The following is a 26,222-nucleotide window of genomic DNA, read 5'->3' as shown; positions in this document are numbered from 1 at the left end:
ATTGCCTCAGGTGTAACGCCCCCTGGCACACAATGCCGGAATTCTGGGGAAAAGCTCTGCACAAGGAATGCACTCAAATTTGCACATGTGGATGTAAATCACCCCTATTGTTTTCTATGTTCCATATATTTTGCTTAAGTCCGGGAAGCTGGGGTGTTCTGGAAAGAACAAGCAGGCTAGACATCCCTTTCCATCAGTCCATATTCGAGCGCGCTTTACATTAAAAGTATTTAATTCAGATTAGAATGATAGGAAGGCCTCTGAGCAGGGAAGAAAGGCTACCAGGTCTGGACTGGGCTTCAAAATAGACCCTGGAATTTCAAGTACACAGAGGCCCAAACAGCCCCCCACCAGCCCAATAAATAGTGTGACTATGAAAAAAAGTGTGTCTATGGCATCTTACAGCAGCCCCGCTGGCATTTGCCAGAAGCCACAGATTGCCAGTCCGGGCCTGAGTATGTGGAATGAACTTCCCGAGGCAGCTGGGGGTGCTGTCTGCCACTGCAAGGAGCAACCCCCAAAGAATTATCAAGCATCATGAGTACAGATGTGACTCCAAATCTGTGTTTTGCTGGTAGTACACTAGGGGTCCAGTTTAGTGAGGCAACTTGCCAGTGTGTAATGATACATGTAAGGAGATATTTTTATGCTGAAATGGGCACCCTTGTGTTTCAATAACCTACCTTAAACTTTACGTGGCTGTTGTGGATCCCGCAAGCTTACAGTGGGTATCACTAGTATTCACTGCCTGTTATTCTATGTGGTTTCTACTTCTAGAAAGTGTGTAGGTTACATTACCCATCATTCCCTCTTTGCAGCCCGACACCCCCGATATGAATCCAAGCCAGCTGCATTTGTGTCCCCCCCATCCAAAGCAGACAAGAGGCAAGTGACAAGTACTTCATTTATTCCAGCCCACTGGATGCAGGATGAGACAATACATGTTAAAAGTCTTTCCCGCACAGAGCAGGATGGCCGAGTGGCCCAGCTCTGGGCACTGCTGACTGCTGTTAAATAAAAATCTCAGTCATCTCTACAGACAACAGCACAACATAGTACAACTACGTCAACACATTCTTTCTTCATATCAAAAAAGGTATCCAAGGCAACAATAGAAACCCCTTGGTGCCAGCGTAGCCTGAATGCCAGAGCTCTGCCATGGATGTGCTGCAATGGCTTTCAGGCTGTGCGTCACATGAGAGGTACAAATGATAGCAGTCCCCTATAATAGTTAGCTGCTTATATGGGACCCTTCTTGTTTTAGGGGAATTTAACTGCTTTTCTTCTCATCCCCTAGCAGGTTCACAGTGGCCTTTTTAGCTGAAACGAGAGAGAGACACAAACAGTCAGACATTGGGTTCTTATACAAAGGCAAAGTAAATGCAGTGCAGCCAATTTAGAGCAAGCACAAGGGGCATTTCCAAGCTTTAGTACAGGGTCTTCCTAAGCCCCAAACCTCCCAGTTCAGTGCTAGAATTCTTTTAACTCTATGTTCTCTCCTACTGCCATCAATGTACAGCAAGTAGACCCAGAACTACAATTATTTCCTAATGCAGTGACCCCCAACCAGTGGCTCACAAGCAACATGTCTCTACCAACCCTTTGGCTGCTGCTCCCAGTGGCCACAAAGCAGGGGCTTATTTTTGAATTCCTAGCTTGGGGCAGTTTTGGTTGCAAGGCTGTGTGTACTCCATATGGTAGGGGTACATCACCAATACAGCTGGCAAATCTACAGAGAGCTTGCTGTGTAACAAAGGGTGTATTCCTGCGGGTGCTGGATGGTCTCTGAGCTTGCACCCAGTTTAAATAACAATATATCAGTATATATTACAGTGCAGCAGTTTTAAAGGGGCAGCATATCCCCTGTTCAACTTAAATTAAATAAACAGGGATTTTAGCCTGTTAAGAAAATGTATGTTTTTTTTTTGTTATTCCCTGCACTGAACAGGTAGTACAGGCAGTACATTACTACTATTTAATCAAGTTTTCCTGATTACAGAGGTAGGTAGTGAAAGCAATGATTTAATAGTGCTTTATAATTATACAAATGAAGAAAATATGGTTATTGCTTAAAAAATAGCCATTTCTCTTAAATGTATAATTATAAAGCACTATTGGATCATTGCTTAACTCTTACTGCCTTCCTGCTGTAATCAGTCTGAATTTTTTGTGCAACAGTGTAAAAGAGCAGATTGCCCCTTTAAGCAAAAATTAACATTTTACTGCCTAAATACATCTTCATCATAAGAAGAACATCCACACTAAATAAACGTTACTGCTTAAAGGGGAACTAAAGCATACGTTTGATTTAATCAGTTACTATGATGCTCCTGTGCCTGTTCCTATGGTTAGCGGCAGTATAAGGCAAGATATGATACAGCCCCTGCGCTTCCAGGTAGTTGATGCCCATGCACGCCAGTACCCTGAAGGGGCAGCACGCGTGTCTTGCCCTGGGGGTCCTGTAACACGTTTAGGTTGGGGGTTGTGAGAGCAGCACATCTGACTGTAAAATAAACCTGACATAAGTTAAGCCTTCAAGTCCAGTTGGCAATCTATGCCTATGGAACATATATAAGGTATTGCATTTATAAGAACTGATGTGTGCAGAGTACACTGTGGGGACATTACCTTCTTTAGTGATGGTATCAGCAGTCTCTGAAGCTTTGTCTTTAATGTCCTTTACAAGGCGGTCCATCTCCCCCTCGTGCTTTAAGAAAAAGGGGCGAACGATTCTCTTGTAGATCAGTGTGGCGCCGTTGGAGGGACTGGGAGACATGCACCACAGCAGAAATCCACACTGTATGGGGCAGAGAAAGCAATACTCATGTGATCATACAGTGACCCAGCTGGGAAACGTATCCCTCAGCATGGAATGGCTACACACTGCTGGGAGTTCAAGTTATACTGCGTGTGCCTGTGGCATTTACTGTGGTACCTTATCAAATCATTACAATGGCTATTTGGCAGATTATTTGCCTTAGGTACAAACTGAAACTCAGAGGTCAGTCCCGCAGGCAACGCTCAGTGCAACTCGCTGTATGTCAGGCACTCAATCACCAAGACTCCTCCCCAGAAAAGCAGCCTGGGCTCTCTGGTTGGCCAATCAGCCCCGGGCAGACTGTTGGCTAACTAAGCACATGGCCAGTTATATGTGGGTTTACTGATGTAGGACACTGGTGCAACCAATAGATTCCTAGCTCCCAAGGTCACACTGTGATATTCAGTTGTATTTAAATGTTTTAAAAAGAGTTTTGAATGGACATCTCCCACTTTTACAGGACATAAAACATCACCCGTCACCATAGACACTACCCATTTTCTTTCTATCAAGATGCATTGTAACCCATGTCACCACCACTGTTTATTTTTCAATTTGTACTTTTACACATTGATTAAAAAGAGATATATAAAAGAAAAAAAAGTTTACAAAGAAAAAGAAAAGAGATGAAATGTTCTGTAATTTGTAGCTGCTTATGATAAATATGTTCCTACTAAATATATACATGGTGCATAGAGATTGGCCAGGGTCAGGGTGCACCCAAAAAGTGGGTGCTAGGGGTGAGAACAGTGGCCCTGTGGCGACACACAGTTTCTGACAAAGAATGAGGCCTTAACCTGACCCCACCCAGCTGTACCCATAGCAGGTTCAAATGCATATATACTAAGGGCTGTGCCAGAGTCTGACAGAAATTCTGGCCTATGGGCGGCTCAGCAATGCTCCCTTTTACCCTAATTCTAATTATCTTCAGTACAAAAACAGATCACACAAGCATACAGCCTGGAACAAACATAACATTAAATAACTGATATATACCCTCTCCCCACTACCCATGACAGTACGTTAATGGCGCATAAGGAAATGTCGCCCATAGGAAATCTGCGCCCCCTGGGGGCACCTTTATTTTAGCAGCTGTAATTCTCAGGGTACAATACAGAGTATAAATATATAAAGCTAGGTGCCAAGAACCAAAAGGTATAATACATACAGCACAGGTGGTCTGCTGAATATTACAGCTAGATGTGTGGGGGCTGCACAGGTACGTGCAAGAATGGGCAGCTCATTGGCACAGCAAGAAGACAGGAAATGGGCATGTATTTTAGTTGGCAGAACACAAAGCAGCGGTGCGCCCTCAGCAGGGCAGGTTTATCATGTGGCTACATGACCGGCCATGTTACAAACAAGGACTTTTGGAAGCATCCTTGAAAAAGCTCTTAGTATATTCACATAACAGCAGTATAGAAGTGCAGCAGGAGGGAAAGCTAACCTTGATCATGTAGTAGAAAGGGAACCAAGACAGGAATATGTCCGCAAAGAATTCAATGATGCTGAAGATTCCATACACAACCCAGTAGGTCAGCCACTGTGTGTCGTCATCTTTAGTGGCGCTCTCAATGGCTTTGATTCTGGTGGGGGGAAAAACATTAATATATTCAATATAATCACTCAAATAAATGCAGCCCGTAAAAGGAGAAATCACACATTAAAGGAGAAGGGAAGGCTAATAAAGAGTTAATCTCAAGCTGCAGGCATACCTTCAGTTCTCTCAATAGTGCCCTTAAGTCTCCCCATATTTCTCCCATTCAGAAGATCTGAAGCTAAACACTTAGAAAAAACGCTGAGCTGTGTAGAGAAGATTCCCATAATGCCTCACTCCTTTCCAGACTTGGAGAGTGCCTGGGGAGGAGAGGCACCTTTCACTTAAACAAACAGTTCACTGAAATGGAAAGCGGAGTGAGGGCTGTGCTAACAAGAGTTTGACACACAACACCAGGACACCAGTGGGGAGATACGAGAGGATGCGAGGGGGGGCAGTGGCAGTCTGTGCTGATAAGAGGCAAGTTTGACAAACACCAGGACACGAGAGAATGCAGGGGTCTGTGCTGACAAGAAGGGAGATGGATACAGCCGACTAATAAAGGATGCAAGCAGGGGGAGGCGAGTTGTATACACAACAGGAGCACACAAGCGGGGGTGCTGACAAGAGGCGATCGATACACATAAGGACGCAGCTGCTGGGGGGGGGGGGGGAGACACAGAAGGACGCAGGGGCCCGCAGGGAGGCTGTTGGGGGCGCATGCACAGTACAGACAGTGAGGGAAGGGGAGTGGTTATCCCTTGTTAAAGATGGCGGCGCCGTTCACTGAAACAAGTATGTTGTTTGTAGTATGTGTATCTCTGTAAATCTTTCATTAGGCAAGCCAGGAATATAGCGTTTTTACACAGCAATAGTAGTACTATTTAATAGTGTGCTTAATAGATTTTGACTTTCCTTCTCCTTTAAGATACATATTAGAGAAGCTATAGGGTTTTATATTGTGCAGAGGAGAAACAGTGGAGTACAGTACATTACAGAGACACAGTCAGTATCTGTGTTATGTTATGTTATGAAGCACAGCATGAACAGCGCTCAGGATCCATCAGAGTGTGCGAGAGAGAGTGTGCGAGAGTGTGAGAGAGAGTGTGAGAGAGAGTGTGAGAGAGTGTGAGAGAGTGTGAGAGAGTGTGAGAGAGTGTGAGAGAGAGAGTGAGAGAGAGAGTGAGAGAGAGAGTGAGAGAGAGAGTGTGCGAGAGTGAGAGTGTGTGAAAGAGTGTGAAAGAGTGTGCAAGAGTGAGAGAGAGTGAGAGAGAGATTCCCCCTACTGTTTGCCATTCAGAAGAGGGCGCTCTCATACTGGGCACACCTACACAACAGCAACCCCAGGACCTACCACCATAAAGCCTTGTTGCACAATGAGACCCAGGGAAAGCCTTGTGCCCTGAAACAACTCATCAGTACCCTGCCCACCCAAGCCTCCCACACACTGACTAAAGGCCAAGTAACACAATCAATAAACCAGTCAAAAGAGCAATATGTCTGTGATTGGAGGGAAGAGATAGCAAACTCCCAGAAGCTTAATATCTACCAATCACTAGGGAGGGAATACAGACTGGCCCCATACCTGGAAAGGCTACAGAAGCCCAAAGACAGACAGATCCTGAGCCAGTACAGACTGAGTGCCCACAGCCTGGAGATTGAACTAGGTCAGCACCGACAGACCTAAAGGCCCAGGGAGAGCCGGCTGTGCCAGCGATGTGACCAGGGGGCAGTAGAGGATGAGACCCACTTTCTGCTACACTGCCCCAAATACTCAGCAATTAGAGACACCCACTGCCAGAGACTCACCCATCACATCCCAGACTTCCCCTCTATAGAAGAAGAGAGAAAATTCCGCATCCTACTGGGAGAAGAGGCACCAACAGCAACAATGGCAGCACAATACATAACTGACTGTCATAGACTGAGAGAGACAGGACTTTCCCCTGTCCCCCCCCCCCTATTCCCATATAATGACCCCCTAACCCCACCCATTACACCCTATACCTGCTTTGGCAATGCTAAATGTATTTGGTCCTGCCAATAAAGATCATTTGATTTGATTTGATTTGTGTGCGAGAGTGAGAGAGAGTGAAAGAGAGTAAGAAAGAGTGAGAGAGAGCAAGAAAGAGAGAGAGTGAGAGAGAGAGAGAGAGAGAGAGTGAGAGAGAGTGTGTGAGAGTGCGTGTGTGTGATTGTGTCAGTGCCATACAGCAGCTTTATGGGGAATGGGGGTCAGTGAGACAGGAGATCAGCGCTGAATGTAATAAAACCTGAGCAAGGAAAGGTAAAATTACTGGAGGGGGGTTCCAAGTTATTAGCACCCCCAGTAACTACAGGCCCTTAGATGGTGCTTGGCACCCTTCAATGATTTTACCTTTCTTTGTTCATGGGCTGCATGAGCAGCGCTCTGCTGGATGAAACCCATTGGTGGAGAATGCGCCCTGTGTCTGGCCATACAGTGAGAGCATAGTTATATAAAAGTAGTGATGTCCCCAATACAAGTGACAGCTTTACAATTTTTTTACTTCCGTATCTACGTGACCAAAAGTCACACAATATTATGGATTTGGATTTGGCCAAATCCTGCTGAAAAAGGCAAAATCTTTGCCGACTCCCTAATTGAATCCTGGATTCAGTACATCCCTATATAAAAGTAAATTGCGTACTTTGGGGGCACTAGCTGGGGGTTCCCTCTGCCTTGTTCATTCGTCGCCCTCTCCAGTCCCACTATTCTGTGCTGGCAATATGAGAAGAAATCCATTACATTTTTATACACTAACACACATTGTATAGTCGCTTAGAATTAAATTTTTTACCATTAAGCAAAAATGTAATTTTGTGTGGAGTTGCCCTTTAAGCATGCACCCAAGAGGTCACGTGGATAAGGAAGTGAAGCTCTACATTTCTTCACATTTATAATATCTGATCATATTCATGTAAGAGTCACTGTGTGTAACTGTGCAACACTGGCTCACTAATACACAGTAAGAGTACAGCTATATAGATGTGGGATTTTTTTCAAGCTGAGGGTAAAATTACATTTTGTTACTATATGTTTAGCAGGAACAATGTACACACTTTATTTGGCCACAAGGTGGTGCTCTCACTCAGATGTATTTATAAGCCAATAATGGAAATTATGCATTGTGATCCAAAACACTACATGAGAGTGCTTAAGCATGTCAAAAGCAAAACTGACATTAAAGGCCAAATTAAGGGCAAAGCTCATAGAACTGCCAGCGCTAAAGCCTGAAAATACAACCAAACTGCTAATGGTGTTACCGGGGGGAACACAGGTACTGGAGTTGCCTTTCATAACTATGCCAGGCAGCAGCGATGGGACATCTGTATATTGTATTGCTTGGCAGTATTGGCATCTGCTATATTCTAGTCTCTATTGCTTGGCAGTATTGGCATCTGCTATATTCTAGTCTCTATTGCTTGGCAGTATTGGCATCTGCTATATTCTAGTCTCTATTGCTTGGCAGTATTGGCATCTGCTATATTCTAGTCTCTATTGCTTGGCAGTATTGGCATCTGCTATATTCTAGTCTCTATTGCTTGGCAGTATTGGCATCTGCTATATTCTAGTCTCTATTGCTTGGCAGTATTGGCATCTGCTATATTCTAGTCTCTATTGCTTGGCAGTATTGACATCTGCTATATTCTAGTCTCTATTGCTTGGCAGTATTGGCATCTGCTTTATTGTAGTCTCTATTGCTTGGCAGTATTGGCATCTGCTATATTCTAGTCTCTATTGCTTGGCAGTATTGGCATCTGCTATATTCTAGTCTCTATTGCTTGGCAGTATTGGCATCTGCTTTATTGTAGTCTCTATTGCTTGGCAGTATTGGCATCTGCTATATTCTAGTCTCTATTGCTTGGCAGTATTGGCATCTGCTATATTCTAGTCTCTATTGCTTGGCAGTATTGGCATCTGCTATATTCTAGTCTCTATTGCTTGGCAGTATTGGCATCTGCTATATTCTAGTCTCTATTGCTTGGCAGTATTGGCATCTGCTATATTCTAGTCTCTATTGCTTGGCAGTATTGGCATCTGCTATATTCTAGTCTCTATTTGCTTGGCAGTATTCCATGTGCCTTCTCTTTCCCATACAATAACCAACCAATACCAGAACTGCTTCCCCAGGGGGGAGAGTGACTAAACCACTATATGTCAGCATGTTACACAGACTGTACGGGTTGTGCTGAATTAAAGGAAGGGCCCAGAGACTGTTGTACCTGCACAAGAGGGATATGAAACCCGGATATTAAAGAAAGTTTGTTTGCATTCTTGAATAAACATTTTGCTTTAATGAACAAGAGCCTGAATGATGTTCCAATGATGAAAATGTGCGATTTCACTCCAGAAGCAGCTAATAATGGGATAATGTGCCCAACCCAGGGTACATGCCACAACATATTGCTTTTTTGACAGGCACAGATTAACAGCAGCAGTGTATTCACATACTGTACAATGGCCGAGCACATGGGGAAACAAACTGCTGCCAGGGAAGCAAAGAAAACAGAGCCTGTTTATGTATCTATTAGAGGTGGGCTGAATATATCAATATTTAGCCCACCTATGATAGCAAATTAAAAACAAGCTCATACATTTTTGGTCATTTAGTACTACTGTAGTTGGGATCAGAATAGAGTACATAGATTATAAGCTCTTTTGGGCAGGGCTCTCTTCACCTCTTGTATCGGTTATTGATTGCCTTATATGTTACTCTGTATGTCCAAAGTATGAAACCCACTTATTGTACAGCGCTGCGGGATATGTTGGCGCTTTATAAATAAATGTTAATAATAATAATAGAATAAATGTCCACCCAAAAGCAAGGGGACCTAAAACAATACACAAAGCATAGGACATCCAATGATACACAGCATGCTGCAACTATGGAGGCCCATTCCCAGCACACATGAATGAATACTAGCCTCTCTATAAGATATACATATCTGTATTTATCTTAATATAAAAACATGGGGGGCTGCACATGGTGGCCTACTGACAACATAGTATGGGCCTGAGACAGCAAATCTATAAGAAACCCTCCCAGTGATATAAAACATCAGCCAGAAGCCTGCGTGTATATATATGAACAGTATCACAATGAAGGGGTCTTTGGCAGTTCAAACCATTCCATGGGTCGTCAGTGCCCTCAAGCCAGATGCCAACATTTAGCCCTCAAGCCAGATGCCGACATTTAGCCCTCAAGCCAGATGCCGACATTTAGCCCTCAAGCCAGATGCCGACATTTAGCCCTCAAGCCAGATGCCGACATTTAGCCCTCAAGCCAAGTGCTGACATTTAGCTCTTTCTCGGCACATGTTCCTCACCCATATGCACAAAATAATCAGAACCTAACGGGACGCAGAATTTGTTGTCAAATATAAAGTAATTGTTTCTGAAAATGAATTGCAAAAGGAGACAGACTAATTCTGTGCAAGGTGTGAGCTGTATGCCTCTAGTCTCTAGCCTCTCTGTACGCCTGCAACCCCCCCAGCTTATGAGTGCTGCATGAGTACAGAGAATCTGTGGATAAGAAAATGGCATTTCACTTGCATTGAAAACCTGACAACCTTTTTCACGCCACATAACATTTCAGAGGAGGTGTGTAACCCTATCCCTTTCTTAGATAAGAAGCTGTAACAAGTAAGGGTATCAACCCCCAATTATCAGCCTGTATGTTTTTCTATGTGCAAAGCACAAGGCTTGACAAAGAATCTAAAAATGCTCCTAAACACTCATTCACAGTTACTCACTTGCCACTCATCCACGGTTACTGCACGGAGGGGTGCACTTCCGAGGATTTGATATTGCTGATACTATCCATACTGTGCCCTACCGAGTGCTGATACTATCCATACTGTGCCCTACCGAGTGCTGATATTATCCATACTGTGCGCTACCGAGTGCTGATATTATCCATACTGTGCCCTACCGAGTGCTGATACTATCCATACTGTGCCCTACCGAGTGCTGATATTATCCATACTGTGCCCTACCGAGTGCTGATATTATCCATACTGTGCCCTACCGAGTGCTGATACTATCCATACTGTGCCCTACCGAGTGCTGATACTATCCATACTGTGCCCTACCGAGTGCCCATATTATCCATACTGTGCCCTACCGAGTGCTGATACTATCCATACTGTGCCCTACCGAGTGCTGATACTATCCATACTGTGCCCTACCGAGTGCCGATACTATCCATACTGTGCCCTACCGAGTGCCGATACTATCCATACTGTGCCCTACCGAGTGCCATTATTATCCATACTGTGCCCTACCGAGTGCCGATATTATGCATACTGTGCCCTACCAAGTGCTGATACTATCCATAATGTGCCCTACCGAGTGCCGATACTATCCATACTGTGCCCTACCGAGTGCCGATATTATGCATACTGTGCCCTACCAAGTGCTGATACTATCCATAATGTGCCCTACCGAGTGCTGATATTATCCATACTGTGCCCTACCGAGTGCCGATACTATCCATACTGTGCCCTACCGAGTGCTGATATTATCCATACTGTGCCCTACCGAGTGCCGATATTATGCATACTGTGCCCTTCCGAGTGCCGATATTATGCATACTGTGCCCTACCGAGTGCCGATATTATCCATACTGTGCCCTACCGAGTGCCGATATTATCCATACTGTGCCCTACCGAGTGCCGATATTATCCATACTGTGCCCTACCGAGTGCCAATATTATGCATACTGTGCCCTACCAAGTGCTGATACTATCCATACTGTGCCCTACCGAGTGCCGATACTATCCATACTGTGCCCTACCAAGTTCTGATACTATCCATACTGTGCCATACTGAGTTTCATATTTGCTTGATTGCACCAAATTTCTTTATGTAAGAAATATATGATGTACAACAAGCACCAACAGGCATTTAGGCAGATTTAGCTAGACTACAATTCCCATAAAGCATTTTTGGCCAGCAACAATTCGCGACCCAAGATTAATGGCAGTAGCAATTGGGGAACTTCCAGTGTTCTGCTGGTGGGAGGGTATATATCCAGAAGGGTTGGTGACAAAACACTGGGCATTGCCCATCATTTAAATTTAATTATAACAGTGTGACCAGCAAGTCTGCAAGTGTGACTGTATGGGGGGGGCAATGCTCTCTGCAAACCCTACAGAAATTACTCTGCCACGTAAGGAGAGGAGTTCCCTTAGAATGTCAGTAGGTGACCCAGCCCCATGCCCCCTAGTAGTCACTCACTAGGTCCCTGCATTACAGTAAGGTTAGCAGATTATTGCTATATGGCTGCTTTTCATATAAATGCACTTTGCAGTGAGTGCTATCATTGGAGATGCCTGTAATTATTCATGTCAGTGATGGTAACATGAAGCCAGAGAGCTAATAAAAGCCAACATGGCCAGTCAGCTGGTTATATCAGCAGAATGCTGCACTGACAAGCATGTGATGGATAGCAAATGGGGTTTTATTTGTCCCACAAAATCTGCTGTTTTATTGATGCTAATTATTTTTAATTTACAACAAGTGAGATTTAGAGCTTCCTAATAACTCAACTGTGGCCTCAGTCATTTGCTTCCTATCTTGTAAAGAAGCATTCTATGGCTGCTATAAACACCCACTGCATTGTGGGAAAAAACCATTGTGACTGTGCTTGTAACTGCTTTCTCTGCTGGGGGAGAGACACCGGAATCTGCCCATGCAAGCTGCCACTGAACTGAATGAAACCACTGATCGTACAGAAGGCTGCCATGTAAATGAATGGAGGCACCCCTGCTTTGGGGTGTTTCTCTGCCTGTTAAGAAAATGCCTGGTTTGCCATTACATTAATATCTAACAGGGATGAAAAAGTTTAGCCAGGTAAATAAAACACCACCACTAATATTTTAAACTGTTATCCTTGACATATTTAATAATCAGAATTAATTAGATACTGTTTAGGAATAGAATTTCAATTCTTAAGGCACAAACAGAAAATGTTCCATGCACAAAATAGGCCTATCCCTAATACAGCATTCTGTTCCTGAGAGGGCTGCTGTACATAACAAAGAAAATATACAGCAATGCTTCTGGTATGCCATCCTTGCTGCTCTCCATAACCCTAACATGCGCATATGTTGGGCACCCCAGGCCAAGTACAGATGCCAAATGCACATACAGGAGGGCTAAACAGGGGATACCCCAAAGGGCAACAGACTGCTCTGTATTGTAACACATACTGAAGACCAGCTATTTAATATGCTTCCATTTGTACTCTAAAACTGTATGAAATCATGTCAGTATCTACCTTCCATCTAATAACTACACAACCCAATGACTGGCTAAGAATTCTGGGAGTTGTATTTCATTGTGAGTTTGCTGTACCTTTTCTGCCCCAACCAAGCTAAAGCAGACATTGAGCAAGGTTTTTATTTCACTTGGACGCTGTACGAGTCTCTACAGCCGGATGAAAAACCACATCCTGGCATGACCCAAACCCACATGACACACACAATCTTCACATTAACTGATAGAGTTCGGTTTTATATGGCAATAAATTGTATCTTTTACAGAAGAAAAAAAAACAGACTGCTAGGCTTTTTACATGGTTATTATATCACAAGTCACTGAGCCCCCACATGTTGCTGGACACAATGTGACAATTTCAGGAGCGGGCAGTTTACACTGTGTGTATGCCCAGCCAATGTAAATGGAAACTGACAATACACAAACCTTTTGGATGTAAATGTCCCAAAGACTTCCTTAAATGCCAAAAATGTATTTTTTTTTCACTAAAATTATGTACATAAGGGCATGTACTTATTTCAATCGACATGTTTTACCTACAATGCAGCATTTTTTTCCCCAAAATTCCAGAATCACTGAGAGCACCCGCTAGATAGTATGTAAGGTGAATCATACAAAGGTACCAGTGCTTTCCAATAGGGCACAGCGTCTCAATAGTAACATTCACTGGTTAGTTGTGTGTGCTGGCACAAACCTATAAGGGTACCCTGCAATTACTGGCAGCTTAAGGGAGGACTAACTCCGGATTCCCTTGCTGATATAAAGATAGGTAATGAAATAGAACAATAACTTTTTAGCCTCACAGAGCAATAGTTTTTGGGTGCCAGGGTCAGTGGACCCCCATGTGAAAGCTGGAAAAAGGCAGAAGAGGAATGCAAATCATTCAAAAACTATTTTAAAAATAGACAATCAGTTGAAAAGTTGCTAAGAATGAGCTATTTTATGACATACAAAAAGTTGATTCAAAGGTGAACTACCCATTTAACACTGGGCACAAGTTGTAAGAAGCACATTTGGGGGCAAAGCATCTCAGAGGTTAAATATACTCTCTCTTTCTATGAAGAGTACCTGGGATAACCTCAACATAAATGTGCCTTACACACAAGCAGAGCATGTGGGACAGGAAGCCATTTTCCTATTCATTTAGAGCACGTATAAAATCTCTGCTTATTTTCTAGGTCAACAAACAATCTGGGTCTAGAGGTATTTACCAATGCTATGACTTATTAATAAGTATTATTGCAGGGGCAGAGAGCAGACCTTATGCCCGCGGGGGACCAGACTGTAGGGTTTATTGCATGGTTTTCCCCCAGACCCTTCTGCAAATGAGAATCGGACAGGGGGAGGAAGGCTGGAGCCCCCAAACATCTTTTTGTTGGGGGTCTCAGCATGCTGAAGTGATGCCACTGTATTTCTGCTTTCATTTCTTTACTCACAAGCACCAGGATGCACAGTAATATTTAGGTTGGAGCAGATTATGTACAAATACAACCCTTTTAGATTCTGTAAGTGTTACCATACACAGGCACAGTTTTCTTCATATTGTCTGTACTATAATAACTGAGAGACTTGGTTATTCAAACAAACGAGTGAATACCATGTTCATGCATGTATGCTGTTCTGCATGTTTAGACCAAGCAGCACCTCTCATTTGTGTAAATGCCAATACTCTATTCACAAAGGGAATACAAACCATACATTCAAAGCTGGGCATATGTGGCAGCATTAAAGGGTGTTTGAAACTGAAAAATGAATTAACATAAATGTACCCAGTTCTTCTCTGAGAACTTTTGCAGTATACATGAATTTCCTGTTTTAATGGTTCCTAAGATATTTGCAGTTGTACAGTCCTAATGCCAGGATTTCAGCTTAACAGCTCCCTTTCAGAGAAGCCCTAGGGTTCTCAGACTGCACAGGGTTCACAGACAGACCCAGTCAGTTAGGGTCAATAACACTTGATTGGACTAAGGATAGTTAAGCCTACCTTAAGCTTAAACTGGCCAGACATGTCCAGATGTGGTTGGGTGGTATGGTGATTTTGACCAAATGCCCAACCATCTGGGCATCTATATAATCCCAGGAAACTGCAGATGATCTGTACAAGCTGTAAAAAATTGTATCCACTAATGCACCTTTTCACAGTGCATTGAAAAAGGACAAAGTGATAGTTCTGCCTGAACTAACAGAAAAGTATAGGTAAGTGTAGGTAAGTGTGTAAGGTCAGATGTACAGTACTTTATGGCCACCTTTAGTGTATCCCAACATATTTAATAAGAAGTTGACCATGCCTTACCAGCTTTACTCAGTCACACTTGATTTTGTGTTTGCCATCCTAATATCATGCATTTTTATTATTAAATTAAGATTTATCAAAAAATCATGAAATTTGACAGGTTAGACATTTCTCTGATTATGCAACTCCCAGGGTCCACTCCCAGGAACTTCTAGATTCATATTCAGTGTCTACAAAATTTAGAATGTGTTTGGCTACAAAAAGAGCTTTTCTCTCTTTCCCTCTGACAGCTCAATCACTTTATCTACCCAAACTGTTCTGCATTTCCTCTGCAGCCAGCGGCTTCTTTCCACTGTCATCATGCAAATCAAATAAAAGCCTTAGCTCATGAAACCTGGCTGTCACAACAAGCACAATCATAAGACAAGCTTCTGACTATGCCTCTAAACAAACAGTTTTCCAACAGGACTATACACTACACTATACACATGGGCACTACAAAGCTTTACAGCCCCTCATTCTCAATCACAGCTAGCCCTATTGCTGGAGTCATCTATGTCATCATTCCCAGAATGTATTTTGTTTTATTTTTTATTATTTTTCTTTTTATTGGAGTTAGATATACCAACTATAAACTAAACAAGGCTACAGATTCATAACCATATTCCTTTTCAAGAAGCAAAATAAATAGTTACACCTTAAAGCCATATTTTAACAACAGTAAGGCTTGGTCAGGGGCTTTACATCAAAAAGTAAGGAGGGATTATGTTGTCAATAGTCCGCATTTAAAAGAGTTGGAACTAATTATATGGGAGGGGGTTCCAGGAAAAGAATATTGTCGTTAAGAAAGAGTAAGCTAAAGTAAATGTCCTAAAATGAAAGCTGTCAGCATATCAAAAACAACTGGTGCATTAATTGCATTATATTCTATTAAACATACAGCTGCTGTTTAATTGAACATATAGAACAGTTAACAAAGAGGAGCACCGTCAGGTGAAAACTCCGTTTGCCTGTTCTATGTGAAAAATGATGCACCAGTTTGGCCCCCCCCCCAGTGACTTCTCTATCCTCTTCTTTTAAAGGGTTGTTTGCCTACTTTTAGTATGATGAGCCCCTTTGATGTTGCTCCCAGTGGCCTCATGTTTTTGTTTCCATTATTTAGCTTTTCTTGCTCTCCGGTTTGAATTCCAGCTGCTTTCTGGTTGCTAAAGTTTAAATGACCCTAGCAACCAGAAAGTGGTTTGAATGAGAAGCTAGAATATAAATTAGAGAGGGGATAAGTAATAAGAAGTAACAATAAAATTGTATCCTCGCACAGCAAAAAAATTTGGCTGCTGGGTTCAGTGATCCCCTTTTTGAAAGCTGGAAATGGTCAGAAAAAGAAGGCAAAGAATTACAAAATTAATAAATACAAATAAAAATGAAGACCAACTGAAAAGTTGTTAAGAACTGGCCATTCTGTAATGTAATAAAAGTTTACTCAAGTGAACCACCTCTTTAAGGGTTAATTGTGGCTGGGTTATATGTATACGGAGGACTGCAGGCCATGGGGTAACAAGCAATTTAAAACCAAAAGGTCTTTTTGCTTCATCCTAAACCTATCATATACAGATGACATTTAGGGGATATGAGTGTTAAAAGCTTAGTCATCCTTCAGAAACAATTTCACAACCAGACATCCTATATGTCGGCTCTGTAATCCACACTGTATCAGAAAGCTCTTGGTAAATATATTTACATCATTGCTAGATGTACTCTTGAATATAAATACATGTTACTGACAAAGCTATTGCTTAATATATTGACAGAACTTGCAAATTCTCTTTTCTTTTTTGGTTTATTTCCCCCCTAGTAGTGCCTAGCCTGCTCAGGTTTGTGTTTGCCTTACCCTATTTAAGTCCTTTACCAAGACTAATATTGATGGACTCAAATCAAAATACAATTAGTTGCCCATTTAAGCTCTGGTGCACTTGCACCAAATCTCACTGCCCATAACATAAACCTGACCAGTTCTATACATACAATCTACCACTGCCCTCAAAGTGCTCATTTTTGTACTTTTTACTCAATTAGTAATTTTATGTATATGTATGTATAACTTTATTTATAAAGCGCCACAAGTGTACGCAGCGCTGTACAATCTTACAAAATACAAAATTACACACAGGGAGGACAAGTGTTATAATAAATAAATACAATAAATATATAAAAATGCACAGGGAATAAGTGCCATGTGGTATGAGACACAGTAGGAAGGAGGTCCCTGCCCCATAGAGCTTACAATCTAAATTGAGCCCTAATGTCTGCCTCTTAAGGAGCTCAAATATACGACAATAACAAGAGGCTCAGAAAATCCAAGGTGCACACAAAAATGACCATATAAAACACTTACGAAACATATGCAGGATAGGCAAATCCAATCAGGTTGCAGAGCAGGGAGGCACCATATCCGATCACAAGGTAAATTGCCACAATACCGATGATTGCTGTGGGACAGAGAAAATACAGACATTTAAAATTAAAATACTGGCTTAAAATGGGCACTGTAAATATATATTTAGTGGACAAATGCATCAGTTATATATCCCAAGAAATTTGTCACAGCATCACTGTGTTATGATAAGTACCCACAATACTTCCAACTATAAAAACAACGTATCCCAAATCATAGTAATTAGTAGTGTTTCTGGTTCTGCTGGCACCTGAGGCACCCCATGCCCCCCTCACCCCACGCATGAAGGGTGGTGGGATAATTGTTTGCGTAGGGAGTGTTAACTCTACTCTAAAAGAGCGTTAATTTTGGTTAGAAAACCTGATTTCTGGCTCTTAGAGTTACCAAGGGCAGCTTTTCGCCATCTCTTTTTTCCCCTTGCCCCATGGTAGGAATTGGCACTGGTTACTAAAACCCTGAACACTCTGGACAGTTTAGTTGGTAGCCTGGAATAAAAAAAATTCACGCCTTTATAAATAGCACAACCAATTGTTTGTAATGAATTATTACCATGATCAGGAAGCAAGAACTTTGAACTTTATAGAAAAGTACATTTATACACCTTTAATACACCTTCCTAAATACGCCCAAACAAACTGCACACAGGCAGGAACTGGCTCCACCTGAAAGGCTACGTTATACTAGCTAACTAATGCCTTACTGATATGGCCTTGCCAAGTCAATACATCTCAATATAGAAAAGAAAGGCAATATTTTATTTTACTATGATTTTACTTTGGGCTAGTTTTGTTTTGCTCTATAGCAAGGATTCCCACACCACTGTAAGGCTGCCACAAGGGTTGCCTTCTGCCTAATCATCCTTCACGCTGAGCTTTCAGAAATATCCTGGAGAACAATTAGGCATTTGTACTGCAAGATACTCCCGGAAGCCCAATATAAAGGTTGATTAGGGTCACATTTAGGACAAATACTAACCACCTGCTCAACATATTCTAGAAACTATGGCTGAAGCCATGGCTGTGCAGAGAAGAAATAGAGCCATACTTCTTACCTGCTCCCAGGAAGCGAAACATCTTGTAGAGAGTAAAGCAGGATCAGTCTGCACTGCACCTCCCAACACCTCTCCAACGCCAAAAATCACAGCCCTGTCATTCTTCCTCCTCCTCCGCCTACAAACACACACTCCCAGACTAACAGAATCAGCTGTTGTGTAATATGTATGTGTGTGTGCGTGTATGTATGTATATGTGTTTGCTACTGGCTGCCTAATTCCCAGCATCCCTTAAATCCCTGTACTGATTCCCTCTAACACAGGCACAAACAGCTTTTGTACAGGAAAATGTAAAAGAGAGAGTCTCTGCTTGGAGAAAGGATCTCCAAGTTATGTCTCTTCCACTGAAAATACAGCACTTAGCATTCTTTCAGCTGGGGATTCTGGGAATTGTAGTTTAGTAAAACAAGAGACACTGATCTGATTTGAATAAAACCTGTGTAGAAGTACTGTAATTCTATCAATCTAGTGCAGTGCCAGCAAGCTCTGCCATGCAGCCGGCTTGTGTGTGCAGCAATTCTGCGTTACTATCAATGGCACCGGAGCACTATTGTGCCACATAACTGCCTCTGCAAAGCAGGTAAAACATGCCTGGTAAGGTTACATAGTTACATAGGGTTGCAAAAAGACCACAGTCCATCAAGTTCAACCCTTCCAAGGTGCATTGCATTTACACAGATTTCTATTAATTAGGTTCCTATTAATTCGGTGGAAATCTAAAGCTGGCCATACACGGGCAGATCCGCTTGCTTGGCGATGTCACCAAGCGAGTGGATCTTCACCCGATATCCCCACCTACGGGATATCCGGGTGGAATGGAGGCGAATTCGATCGTTTGGCCCTGGGGCAATCGGTTCGGGGACCGCATCAACGAGTGTATTCTATTCATTCGGGTGCAGGCACAAGTAGGAGGCGTAGCGCGGAATTTTCGGCAAGCGTTTTTCCGCTTGCTGAAAATATCTGTCCTACGCCTCGTAGGGCTCTAACTGACACAGGAAAAAGTATGGGAGTAAAAGACAGAACTCTGTCCATTCATTGGCTGATGGGGCCTAGCATATATGTGTGCCTTGGCTTGTTTGTGTGCACTGTGACTCCTATGATTCCAAGGGGTGGCCCTTAATCCTTAAAATGGCAATTTTCAATTTAGGCGTACCCAATGGCAAATACTACTAAAAAAGTATATTTTTATTAAAGTGGACCTGTCACCCAGACATAAAAAGCTGTATAATAAATGTCCTTTTCAAATTAAACAAAAAGCCAAAATTCATTTTTATATTAACCCATCCAAACCCATTGTAAAGGCAATTAAAAATCCCAGCTGTCAATCCTATATTGCCTGGGAAGACAAGTACTTTAACTTTCAATTCAGCTCTCACTTTCCTCCTCCGTCCTAACCATCTAATTGTGTAGCCAGTGCATGGGCATCTGGTCCCCCATTCTGGCACATAAACAAGATTTTGGGGTGATACAAAGCTTGCCTTAATAACAGTGTCCACAAAATGGCACCTGCCTATTTGCTGTGATTGTGAAATTCCAGGACTGAAGGTAACAAGATTTACATTACTTATATAGTGTAAGTGAAGTTTATTTTGCTTGACAAACACAATAGAAAATAATTTAGAATTATTTCATAGGGTGACAGGTCCCCTTTAAAATGGTTTATTTAGATGAAGCAGGGTTTTACATAAGAGCTGGTTTATGCAATATATTTTAATAGCTACCTAAATTGTTTGGGGGAACAGGCAGAGGAGAGGGTCAGGGAAAGAAGCATTTATAAGGTATTAACGTTACAGGCTAGTACACTGCCAGCAAATTTGTAATACCAGCCCCAGCCCTAGATGGTGAATTATTGGCCGGTCCAGCCAAATACCAGCCAGGTGGCAACCCTATATTGTGCATACAATATATCTACATCCCCATGGTACAAAAGGTACCTACTGACAACAGCAAGTACCATGGATTCTTCATGAATAAGAGGCAAAAGAGCTAGGAAGCCAAGAGCTATGGCTGGGGAGGCCAGCCTGAAAGTCAGGTTTTTCTGACAAAATACTGCAATAAAACACTCATGGGCATAACCAGGCAGAAAAATGCTTATGGGATAAGGTGTGCTCAAACATGTGTCTTACAGGATATGTAAACCTTAAGAAAACTGAAAGTTAAATTGCTCAAAATGCTTCAAGTATTTACTTTTTTTGTTTCAAAGCTATTCATTTTATAACTGCGCCACCTGCTGGTCAGTTGTTCTGTCAGATAAAGATACACTCAGAAGGAAAACAATGAACTGTTATGATGTTGCTCTGCTCAGGCAAAAGATGGGAAAGATCATCTGAGATTTTTTCTCTCGGTCCTAAGAAGAGCAACACCAGAACAGTTCTCTTCTTCTGAACATATATATTTCTCTGACCATAAAAAGTCAGGGGAACCGACCAGATGGTGACAATAATGTTACATAGGCTTTTTCTTCATTCACCAGTCTGGTATGCAGATTATATAAGAACAATTTAAACACCAAACTACCATCTCTTGCCAACATCCAAAAAAGCTCACTTATTAAACCAATGTGATAAAGCGCAGAGCCACACTACGGCCTCACTGGGAGTGCATGAAGGGCTCTAGTAAAAATACATATTATAATAAGAATCACCTAGCCTGATGAGTCTGTACATGTAATGCTTTTAGAGTTTCATAAAGTGTATCAAGTACAAGTATTTGTCACTGCATCTAGATGGGATGTGCTTCTACAAGTTGCTTTTCAATAACTTCTATAAAGCATTTCCCCAAAATCCTTTCTGCACAGCCAGTAAAACCACAACCTGCTGGCTGCTTTCCCAGGCTGTGCGGAAGAGCCAGCCCCTCTCAGCAATGCACCATGCCAGCCAATCATTACAGACCTGAGAGGGTACTGCAGCCTATGCTTCCCAGTGTGAAGGCAGAGCTGTGATTGGCTACTCACATCCTACCACTCATTTGTAACACAGAAAGGGACCAGAGAGGACCTATTAGAAGCTCCAATATAGACTGGCCATACACAGCCAACTTGGCAGCTCATTGGTTGTATGGGGCCTACTGGACTGATATTTGGCTGCAAATCAGCTATGTAACAATTGGGCAGGTTTAAAAATTCCATCAGATGAGGAGCACATGGGTATGCAACCCCCGTCTCTGTAGGCTGATTGATGGCCATCAATCAGATCAGCCCTATTTGGTCCTGCTACCAAATCACAAGTTTTCTGAAATTTTAATTTCCGTAATGTATAGTTTTACACACACTTGGTATAGTGTCCCATGGACACATGAGTGATGTCACATTGCTGCTTTAAGCTTCTGCCTACATACATTGATCCTGGTCAGTTTATCAATTGGGGAGTTTATTTTATGTTGATGCTCCCTGTTGGCCAAAGCACTGGCAATGAAAGTGAAGAAAGTGACGAAGAGCAGTGATTACTTGCAGGTCAGGCATGTTCAGGACAACCAATTCCCCCCTGAGATGGGCCAAATTCGCCACCACTCAGCCACTCCCACAACCTCGCCATGTCTAGCACCACAGGTGATGGGGCAGCAAGCTTTTATATAATCACACTCGAATATAAATTGGTGCAGTGTGGCAGGCCAGGTGTGGGTTAGTTCACTACAAGTTAGATTCGGATATGGGTCGAATATTTTCAACACACAAATCACTAAAGAGGAGCTGCAACTGTTAAGACACATCGTAAGAGCAGTAATAAAACTGCCCTTGCACCAGACCCATTTGGACCTAGGTTTGCTACCTTTTCTGGATTAAGATACCAGCCTTCCTACATTAACATTTTTCCCTATTAATAACATTGGCATCAAGCATTACTTTTACCAGCCAGGCCAGTAAAACACCAGCCAGGTAGAAACCCTATCTGGACCATAGATGATGGGTCCAAAAGCATTAGGCACAGGTGCAGTAATCCGACAGTGTGTCAGACTTCAGGCCCCACTAACAAGACCCCTACTGGATGAACATTTGATTACCAAGCACTTTCAACGCACAACTGAAGCACAAAAAAACATCAGAACTTGGTAAAACTACTGAGCAAATATAAATCGTCTCCAAAGTCTATTTGCAGATGAGGTGTATTTTTTGCAAGTAAAAAAAGCACCTGCAGAGATAAGGCTGATCCTTTGTGCACCTGCATGCCGCGCATTGTGGAACGTGGAATTCCAGCAACCATATTAGAGTCTATATTCATTGCAAGAGAACTGCAGAAACATTTTAAAACCGTGAAAAAGGAAATTATCCTAGAATATTAATATTTACAGCTGATAGGGAATCTATTAATTGGAAACCCAATATTCAGAAAGTTCCAAATGATAGGATATCATTTATTGAAGAATCTTTTTTTAAAAAAAAAATATTTAATTGCTTTTAGCAGCATTAAGGCATGGTGCTCCAAACTATGGGAAAACTCTGAAAACCCCAGTCCCAACCATTCTGCACAGTAGCTTATACAGAGCTAAATGTTGCTCATTCCTCCATTACTTGAGACTGTAGTGATACATCCCTATCAATTATAGGTAAAGTCTCAGTATTAGAAGATTCATAATTCTATCAGCTGAGTTTTTTTTCCTAAGCAAAGCCCAGAAATTCTGCAGACTGAGAAGCACACTCTGATTCATTTATTCTAAAGATATTGCTGTTTACTTATCTAACTATGAATAATGCTCCTTCAGTATGGTTTCTGCACTCGTGAGTGGGATTTTAGTGCCAGAAATGGATTCCCATCTCCCCTGTGTTACAGTAACGTAACTGCCCAACCCTCTATGGCACTTTGCTACTTGTTAGGCTTGTGATAGAAGCACATCTCACCCCAGTGATTTACAGACAGGCTGCTCAAATGTGCAGGCCAAAGAAAGAGATCTGGGCTATAATTAGACCTGCTTGGGGCACCCATATATGCAGGCTCTCTGTACAGACAAAACACTGTCTGTTTTAAAGCAAACATTATGTAAAATGTAGGGGCAATAAAAGAAAGAAGTGAATCATTACCTGCAAATAGATATTTATTTCTGTGTACAAGCAAATAAACTAGCAGAAACAAAGAAGCACCCTGGTCTCTACAGTTTACAATATAAAAAGCAATGGGTAACAACAATTCAATTAATATGTGAGCCTTACAAATTACAAATTCTACTTTAGTCATTCTTAAACTAATAATGTCCTGAAAACTACACCTCCCAGCATCCCACATCAGTTAAAGGCAACTGGAAAGCTGCAGGCACCCCACCCCTAAAGCAAACATAAAAGCAGCCTAAAAGCAAACTGCTTTGGAACACTTACAAATACATATTAGCTGCAGATTTTCACTGGCCCCTCCAACGTATGTACTCTTACAGGAAGCTCCGATATTCATGGAAACATATTGGCACAGATTATTCCAAACAGAGAAATTTTCTTATTTATTGGCCTATAAACAGCCCCAGATGTTCAGCATCTAAATATCATTCGACAGCTCTTTAGAGGGAAATGCTACCCCATCTATAAGCAGGCTCTTATATTTTCTTTCTGCTGTAAATATTCAGAACACATTGGTGTAGATTATTTGACACAAAGCTTCATTATTCTACACAGAGCTTTATTATTCTAAACATTGGTGTTGATATGTGGCAGCCACTACGATTGCTCCCGTCGAGGTAACCTCATCCCAAAATTATACAGACAATACAGTGGCCTCTGTTGGCCTGGTGTTCATAGAAAATGGTGTTAAATACATTTGGAACAAAACACCTCTTAAATGTGAGTACCATAGTCTTACTCTTGAAGAAATGCCTGCAAAATATGTATTGATCTAATATATAGCTGGATATTGCCATGAATATCCTGTAAAATAAATCCTTATGAATGATGTCACTTGTGTCACGTGACCAAAGCTTGTGTATCATAATAAATTATTTACCCTTGTTGTTGGGACTCTTGCTTCTATATGGTCTTAGTGGCTTATGATAATCTTATATTTTACAATAGGGGCCTCCACAGTAATTGCAGTGGATAATGTGTGCCTTGTGGTAAAACCAATGGAATCGGCCCATCCATAAAGATGAATTATTTGTTCAAATGGAATGCTAAAATGTACACTGAAAAATACTGTCTACATGGAGTAAATTTTCCATTCACGCAGATGAAAACTTCTTGAGGAAACAAACTTCTTCAGGAACTTTTTTTTTTTTTTTGCTCTCTCCTATTGTAAGGCTACTGTAACATTACAGGTACTGATCATAATATCAAAGATATCTTAGCCAAAGGGAAGAATGTTCAATCAGACGGCTTACACCACCTTATGGATTCCAGACATGCCACTGGCACATAATTGTGCCAGTGGCACAATGATTCCCAGCCCAGTTTCTTACAGCTCCAGGCCCTCAGACATGGCTGAGAAGAAATGTTTGTCAGTCATGCTGGGGTTGGAGCGATTAATTGTCCCAAGCCTGGCACGACTGACAGAATCATGCTAAACTATTGGGAACCAGTAAATCATGGGGCACATCCATTCTTTACCAGTGATACAGACACATTCAATCAAACTAAAGGGGATCTCTCCAATCAATATTTTGAATATAGAAAGGATATGATATTCAATAGAACTTTGTTGTTACAAACAGCTGGGGAAAATGTTTCATTCATGCCTACTGGAAAGCTGCTAAGGATAATGTTTTCTTTCACTGTGAAAAGAAAAATTGGGTGGAGCAAAAGGCATGATGAATTTAAAAGACGGCACGTTTGTGCGGGAACCTGCGATACCCAGCGCACCTGCCACACACTACAAGGCACACTGGTATCGCCCCAACCTGTAAGCAAAGCATTTCAGTCGGCAACCTGGGTAGTTGCCATAAAGGCCGGCATGAATACTGTCTTGTGTCTCCTGTGGCAAATGAAGGATGGAAGCCCCCTGAGCTGTGTTTAGGCCTGTCACCCTGTCCAGTCAGGTTCAAACAAAACCTATTTATAAGGGGATCTGACAGAAGCGCCATGCACATAATTACATTGGTACCAGTGCCATGGAGCTTCCCAGAAATCTTACAAAGATATACAGTCAAGAGGTCAGAAAGTTCTGTTTTTTTATGTAATTTCACAATTTGAAAGGATGCAATTTCCATGCTAAAAGAACAGGGCAGGCCAGACAGTGTGTGACGTGAGTTTAGCCACAGAGACAGGCCCTTAGGCAGCAGGGATACACAGACTGATACACACAGACTGACACACAGATACACACAGACTGACACACAGGCTGACACACACAGATACACACAGACTGACACACACAGATACACACAGATACAGATACACACAGGCTGACACACACAGATACACACAGACTGACACACAGATACAGATACACACAGGCTGACACACAAAGATACACACAGGCTGACACACACAGATACACACAGGCTGACAGCTGCTCCCTTACACCTCCTGCCTCACACGATAGCGCCACATGTGCGCACAGTCACTACATATGAGTCAGCCGAACTCCCGGAGACCCCCCCCCCAGCTAGGAATGGGATATTTAACCTGCGCCACCCCAGCTGTCTGTACACCCCACATCCCCCAAGTCGCTGGACGTTGTAGCTGAGGCGAAGGAAGTTCCGTCTCTCACCTAGGGCTATGTAACGCCTGTTCACCCCAGTCTTGGCTTCAATCTTCTCCAAGACGTCAGTGCATACGTTCTTCTGATGAAGGAATTTCTCGAAGCTGTCTTTCAGTGCCGCAGCCATGCTTGCCGCTCGCCTTTCTGTCAGTGCGGGTACTGTGTGGATGCGACGGCCGATCCGCTTGCCTGGCTAAACTCGCACACAGGCGCAGC

The 26,222-nt window shown here is 42.3% G+C and overlaps 1 protein-coding gene across 2 annotated transcripts; it reads right to left on the bottom strand.

Annotated features, from left to right (window-relative positions):
• Positions 1 to 890: 890 nt before the first annotated feature.
• reep5 (receptor accessory protein 5) lies at positions 891 to 26,222 on the bottom strand. 2 transcript variants are annotated; one of them, NM_001011272.1, is made up of 5 exons: positions 26,016 to 26,222; positions 17,283 to 17,376; positions 4,266 to 4,404; positions 2,629 to 2,797; positions 891 to 1,320 (listed from the first exon to the last, which is right to left on the bottom strand). In NM_001011272.1, exons 1-5 carry the CDS (start codon positions 26,131 to 26,133, stop codon positions 1,271 to 1,273), a joined length of 570 nt encoding a protein of 189 aa, NP_001011272.1. In that variant the 5' UTR covers positions 26,134 to 26,222; the 3' UTR covers positions 891 to 1,270. The 2 variants fall into 2 exon arrangements, with proteins under 2 accessions (NP_001011272.1, XP_031755073.1); XM_031899213.1 differs by lacking the exon at positions 26,016 to 26,222 and adding an exon at positions 18,394 to 18,512.

Source organism: Xenopus tropicalis, chromosome 1 (assembly GCF_000004195.4).
Source record: "Xenopus tropicalis strain Nigerian chromosome 1, UCB_Xtro_10.0, whole genome shotgun sequence".
NCBI classification, from domain to species: Eukaryota; Metazoa; Chordata; class Amphibia; order Anura; family Pipidae; genus Xenopus; species Xenopus tropicalis.
This window is presented reverse-complemented; position numbering and strand designations above follow the sequence as displayed.